This window comes from Rhagoletis zephyria, unplaced genomic scaffold, assembly GCF_001687245.7.
Source record: "Rhagoletis zephyria isolate East Lansing unplaced genomic scaffold, Rhagoletis_zephyria_1.1 Rzeph_scaffold_03071, whole genome shotgun sequence".
In the NCBI taxonomy this organism is placed as follows: domain Eukaryota; kingdom Metazoa; phylum Arthropoda; class Insecta; order Diptera; family Tephritidae; genus Rhagoletis; species Rhagoletis zephyria.
In genome coordinates, this window is record NW_016160155.1 from 45,831 (window position 1) to 52,676 (window position 6,846).

The 6,846-nt window shown below is 39.9% G+C and overlaps 1 protein-coding gene across 1 annotated transcript in view; it reads left to right on the forward strand.

The window, feature by feature from the left end:
• LOC108368327 (homeobox protein araucan-like) overlaps positions 1 to 6,846 on the forward strand; it is a 35,395-nt gene that overhangs the window by 14,608 nt on the left and 13,941 nt on the right. Inside the window, exon 2 of the mRNA XM_017623173.1 lies at positions 2,817 to 3,365. Coding sequence (XP_017478662.1) covers positions 2,817 to 3,365 — 549 coding nt within the window. The remainder of the gene's footprint in view (positions 1 to 2,816; positions 3,366 to 6,846) is intronic.

Below are 6,846 nucleotides of genomic sequence, written 5' to 3' on the forward strand. Positions count from 1 at the left end.
GACATGGCTTAATCGATTTCTTTTTTCATCCTGATCATTTATGTATACATTTGTCTATATCTATCTCGATTCGTTTTGGCTGTTACAAACAACCGTTATGTGAACAAAATTAATATACCCTTGTGCACAAGTGCGCTCGGGTATAATGAAAAATGAAATAAAATTGGATGCCAAAAATTAAAATGCCGGCAAGCAAGCGTTCGCAAATATACAAAAAATAAATATAAAAAAAATATACAAAAATCTTACTCGTACACACACATACATATGCTCAAGCTTTGGCCGACTGCATTTTGTGGCCTCGATTTCGCAAACATATAATTAAGCGAAATTTTTGAGCGTCCGAAATTTTTGTAGCGTAACCGACTAAAAAAATTTTTGATCGAAAGCTGTCGAATTTGACTTGCTGCACTAGATATGGCACAAACACATATCCACATACATATGTACATATATGTAGGCTAATGAAAAATATTAAAAATACTAAGGCGCATCGGGGCGTAGCAATTTATGCCTAAAGCTCAGCGCAACGCCTTCGAAATTTTCGGCGCAAGTCAAACTCGCGCTAAATGTGCGACGGCCAGAGTTGCTGTAGAATCTTCCACTGAAATGCATAATTGCCAGCTTGCGGCTTGAACGACTGGCTAGACTTTTGGAAAATAGCAACGTAATGGGTATAATTATAATTATAATTTTTTGAATTCAAGATTGCTTTTCGATTTCCATATGAGTAGTTTTTATCTACCCAGAAGTGCATACAAATATACTCTTACAAATAAGGAGAAACGTCCCGAACGGAAGTCATTAGCATGTCTAGTATAAGTATAGTTTAAAAATTCTACAGGAAGGAAAAAAAGTTATTATAGCCATTTTCTCCAAGTATTTTGAAAGACTCTGAATGAATGATTTCGCGGATGATGGTTTGGGCACTGTCATCAGGTCAATCCGAACAAGACAACCCTAGTCTTGTTTACGTGGAAGAGAAAAATGGAAGGTCTCAACCGATGTGTCGACTGCACTCTTTTAGTCTGTGGCAGGACGATCGGAGTTCTAGGCACAGAGAGTTGTTGAGAAGTTTGTCAGAGCAATTACCTGTTACCTGTAGTCTCCTTTGGAAGAAAGTACGTCGTTAGATTTTCTACAAGGCAACAATGGGGAGATCCAGAAACTGTCTTTGGAAGCTCGGTGAAAACTTTCTATACCGACGGCACAAAAACTGAAAACGGTACTTGAGTTGGATGGCATTTGGACGGTAATTTCAAATAAGTACTTTACCGCTTTGGGCACAATGGCAACGGTCTTTCAATTGGAAGACTTTGCAATACTGAAAGTAGCAGATTGGATAATTGGATTAGGACCTGCAGTGACAGCCAAACTGCTCTAAAGGCCTTGAAAAGCACTGGAGGCTGAACTCCGTTAAAAGGTGGAATGAACTTGAACTTGTGCATGTGCCAGGACACTATGGTATTCAAGGTAACGAACTGGCAGATGAATTGGCGAACTGCGGTTCGATATAGCGTCCAATTGGACCGGAGCCAATTTTAGGGGCGAGCATAGCGTTAACGATCGGGGACATTAAGGATCTCATAAACAAGCCCTGATAGGAGTGATTACGGTTCACAATCCATGGGGACGACATATGGTCACCATAGGCATCATCGACGATCCACTATTCCAATCCAATTCAAAGGTGGGACAAAAAAAATTTAAAAAATTGATTGTGCTATGTTTTGTCCGCACCTATTCCTGGTGGAAAAAAACGGTTCTTATAAAGGACCTTATACGCAAACGCGAACACCTTTTTTCCTGTTAAGAAAAGAGCCCAGCTTTCCATTTAATGTTCTACATAAAACACCGGGTACCATTTGCCTATTGGATGTTTTGACATCAATATCAAAATAAGAGGATCTGTTGGTCTGGATTTATCGATCTGTGGCTTTCGAAAAGAAATTTTCCAAAGAGATTTCTTTGGTCTTTGTTCAGATAACCCTCATAATTCGAAGAGTTTTGATCTTCTTCGTAATACGAGTTGGCCGCTGTGCCTGAGTGGTTAGAGGTGCGAAATACCACTTTGATGAGACACATCTCTCTCAAGCAGTGATCAGCTAATAATTTACATATTTGATAGGAACCGAGTCGTCTTTTGTGCTCGACCTTAGCTGACCTCTCAATAGTACACAGTATGTATTTAGATATCTATGTATTTTCTTTTATTTTGAACAGACATACATATGTACTCGTACACACCTGCCTTTACGCAACCATTTTGTTGCTTGATTAGACAACAATTCCCATAATTCCCCACAATTCCAATAAAATAGTTCCAATCAAAAACAATTTGAATTTGTAATTTCCCTCACCACTAGTGTACGATTAGGTAGGTGTCCGAAACGAGAATTATGATGATGCTTTTAATTAACACGCGATTATAATGTAAACGTGTTGATCAACGCGACGCTTGGACACACACAATCAATGTTCGATCACTTGATTTGCTGTTCGTGCTGGCGATGGAATTAACGACGAAGAACGATAATCGTAACTCAGAAGCTTATCGGTGAGGAAGCCGTTTCTATCAAGATTTTCTTAATTTATTAAAAAAAAAGAAAAGAAAAACAGTTTACCTGCACAAGCATGTCTTTCGAGCAGCAGATAGCCGCTATTCTGTTCATTAGGAGGGTAAATGGTGTTCTTTCTTGTAAGCAAGTCCACTTACTAATTGCGCGTATTGTTGTCAATTTGTACTACAGAAATATTTATTTGTTACGCATTCCCCTCATCAAAATAGTTAATGACATTTTCTTCTTTTCTTCCAGCTCATCTCCGCCAACCTCACACAATCGCCCCAAACTGGCGATTCACCAAATACGCCCAACCCCTCGTCAATGCCAGTTTCCGGTGGTGCGAATGCGCCTGCGCTCAGCCCCTCGAATGTGGGCGGCGAGTGTCGTGTGAACACCGGAGCTGGCGGCTCAGCTGATGTGCCCAGCGGCGCAATGAGTCCAGATGCGCTCTCGCAAAACTCCAATAACACAACTGGTGGCGGCGGCGGCGGCGGCGGTAGTGGCGGTATTAATAATCCTGCCGGCGGCGGTGCACTCGATGGCGCTGGTGTGGCGGGCTTGGGTGTCGGCGGACCTGGTGTTGGTGGTTCTTGCTGCGAGAATGGACGCCCAATTATGACAGATCCCGTCTCCGGACAGACAGTGTGTTCGTGTCAATATGACTCCGCACGTTTGGCGCTCTCGAGCTACTCCCGCTTGCCAGCGTCGAGTGTTGGCGTCTATGGCACGCCTTATCCTTCGACAGATCAGAATCCTTATCAAAGCATTGGCGTGGATAGTTCGGCGTTCTATTCGCCGTTGGTAAGTAAAAACTTAACTTTTGGGGTGGAGTTTGTAAAAATGTTTTGCATTTTGCATTTTTGCCGTCGCTTTTGACTAAGCGCTTTAAGCTTTAAACAGCCAAGAAGTAAAGTTGTTTTTGTGTGTTCTCTCGCAAGTGTTACAATGCTGCTCGTTTTGTTCTTTTGTTTTTGTTGTTGTTACAACAATGGCCGACAACATGCAAACTTGTTTATGCATGTGTAAAACAACAAAATGCGACAATAAACTAACAACAACAACAACAGCACTGGCAACAATTGCCACCGACTTTGTCGTCGACTTTGGCTTCGGTCTCCTTCGCTGACGTTGATTTTGCATTTGTTGTCGCCATTTGACTTTGGCAACGTCTACCGCTTTTGTTGTTGTTGGTTTGTTGTTTATGAGGCGCTTTGTTTCTGAGGGCTGAAATGCTAAAATGTGCATGCAAGCGCTTAATATTTGAATTAATGTACTACATACATTTGTAGCTACCTACAGGGATACACTGAAAAAAATTCGTACCTTTTATAGGAAGAAAGTTAGACTTCCTCATTCCTTCCTACCACAGTTTAAATTAGTTAGGTTAGCTTAGGTTAAGTTTGAAACTCTTCGTGGAAGCTTCACTCTCATCAGTTACAAAACCATTATAAACGGTGGGCCCTTATACCTTCCTATAGAATATCATTATTGATGACTATGCATGTCAAATAACGTTTCAGTTTTTTAAGTTAAATATTTAACGCCACGGTGAGTGTAGTGCATTGTATGTATATACATATCGCGCACCGTCTTCAAAAAAGACACAACTCAAAATTACACGTTCGTCAGAAAAAGCAAAAACCTATTTCTTAGCACATGCTAATCGTATAGCCAAGGAAGACTTTGCCTTAGGTTTTTTCAACAAATTATAACAAAGATTTGCTCCAGCTTTTGCTGAAAGATAAATAAAAGCTATGTGTACAATTTGAGTGCATAGTTTCAAAAATGACAAATTTTGAGTTGTGTCACTTTTGAAGATCGTGTGCGATATGTATGGCTACAGCGAACGAGTGGTTAGTGGTAGATGAGGGTGAAGATAAGAGATGAAAATTGAAGAAGATGAATACGAAGAGGAAGATGCCGATGGAAAGGAAGATGCAGATAAAGATAAATAAAAAATAGAGAACAGATAAAAATAAAAGGAAGGAAGGGGAAAATTATGGTTAAGGTTAAGGTTAAAGTTACGGTTAAGATTAAGGTTAAGACAGAGTTAAAAATAAGAATAGGATTAAGATAAATGCATATTAAGATATTAATTAAGGTTAAGGTTTATAATATATATATATTATATGGATTAAGATTAGCATTAAGATTAAGGTTAAGGTTAAGGTTAGGATTAAGATTGACGTTAATCTTAACATTAAGATTTAGACAAGGATTAAGATTCAGATTAAGATAAAAATTCAGATTGAGATAAAGATTAGGATTCTCACTGGGTACTTGACGGGACGTTGTTCCCCGCGTTATCACCTCAGTAAAATTAATGTTTCAGACACGAGTGTCTGTCGCTTCTGTGAGATGGAGGAAGAAACCCCAGAACACATCTTTTGTGAATGTGTTGCTCTCTAGCTAGACGCAGATTCCCTCACCTAGGTGCTAGCCACCGAAGTGCTAGCCTATATTAAAAGCCTTGACGTATAGGGTAAAGGGCCACATACAATAGACCACCCTAGAGGTAGCAGTTCTCAAGGCTCATGATAATAATACGATTAGGATTAAGATTAAGATTAAGATTAAGATTAAGATTAAGATTAAGATTGAGATTAGGATTAAGATTAAGTTAAAAATTAGCGGACGAAGAAGTTTGGGAATAAATTTCTGGCCTCAGTAAAATACTGGTTTAATCAGAAAATCGCGAAGACACGAAAAAACAAGCAAATTAGAAGAAAGTTTAGAGGGTGTGATCTCTTTTTATAAGGATGAATAAAGTGATGTATTATGGAACGATTTTCCGTCATCCCTTGTCAAATTTAGCGTGGAGACAAACCGGTTTTGGCGTTGTGCCATCTTCAGTGTCAGTTTTCGATCTCACTGAAGACGGCACAACGCCGAAACCGGTTTGTCTCCAAACCAAATTTTACTAGGGATGTCGGAAAATCGTTCCACAATACATCATACTCCTACCCTGTCGGAAATACAAACAACTAAAAAGAAGATGAATAAAGTATTAACAAGCGGGTGTTTTAAGAAATCGCTAGTGGATCCATGGGACTGGTTACATTTAAGCCATTGCAGCTGTCTTGTGACATATTGATGAGCTTCATGTCTGCAAAAGCTCAGAATCGAAAAGCATACGGTGAAAAGCATACGGTGAAAAGCATACATGCCATATGAATACCCAATATATATCTTTTTAAATAACCACAAGCAGATGGTTGTCATTATTTGCAAGAGTTATGCATTTCTGAATTGGAAGAATTTAGCGAGAGACAATCAGTAACTATAACACGCTGTGAGAGGTTCGCAAACAAATACTGTTCAACTGACTGTATACGTTTCTTAAGGCCCCAAAAGGGGCCATCGGAGAGTAAGTTTGGTTTTCGCGAATTTAAGCCAACGGCAAACGCTGCCCTTCTCTGACAAGTATTTGCCACGAAGCGGTTACCACTAGCCTAATAAAGTGTAAATTCTGAATCATCACAATTCTTTTCGATTTTTATCTCCACAATACGACGTAAGATCCAGCGTCCTTCAGTCGAGACTTGGAAAAGTGGAAAACCTGTCGGATTGGTACATTTGTTGGTGACCAATCAATAGGTTTGCTTCATTCCTCGCATAACGCAATAATATGGGCGCAATGCGTTCAGGTTAGGCTGACTACGTTAGATTAGCGATGTTAAGTTAGGAAAGTTTAGTAAGTTCCAATTTTAAAACTTTATTTTTATTAATTAAAAAAACTTTATTATTTGTATTAATAAAGTATTTCTTTGTCAGCCCTACCTTAAAACTTTGTCGTTGCGATATTTGATTGCAAATTTTTCTCACAGTGTACATTTGTGGCAACAACTGATTTGCACATCGCCATGTTGCAGCAATGCCATTAGAGGAAGCGGCAAGTTGTTGCCACTCGTAAACAACAGCCATTGTGGAGAGCGCCACAGCCAAAGTGACAAGCAAGCCAACCAAATAACTGCCCAGGCCATACTTCTTTTCTGTGGCTTCCTTGTGGCAGCCATGCGAGATTGGCTAACTACATACTTACTTGCCAGTAGAACTGCGAGCAACTACTATATACTCCTAACTATACCCTACACTCACTCACTGCCCAGTTCAGATCAACTTTATTGCGAGCAATTTCACCTCACTTGCTGCTGCCCTGCGCTTGTCATTTGGGTTCTGCTTCTGCTGCTGTTGCTGTTGCTGCTTCTGCTGCTGTTCGTCTGCTTGTCAATATCATGTCGGCTAAATCGAATTATCATTATGGCTGGCTGAAGTTCAGTTC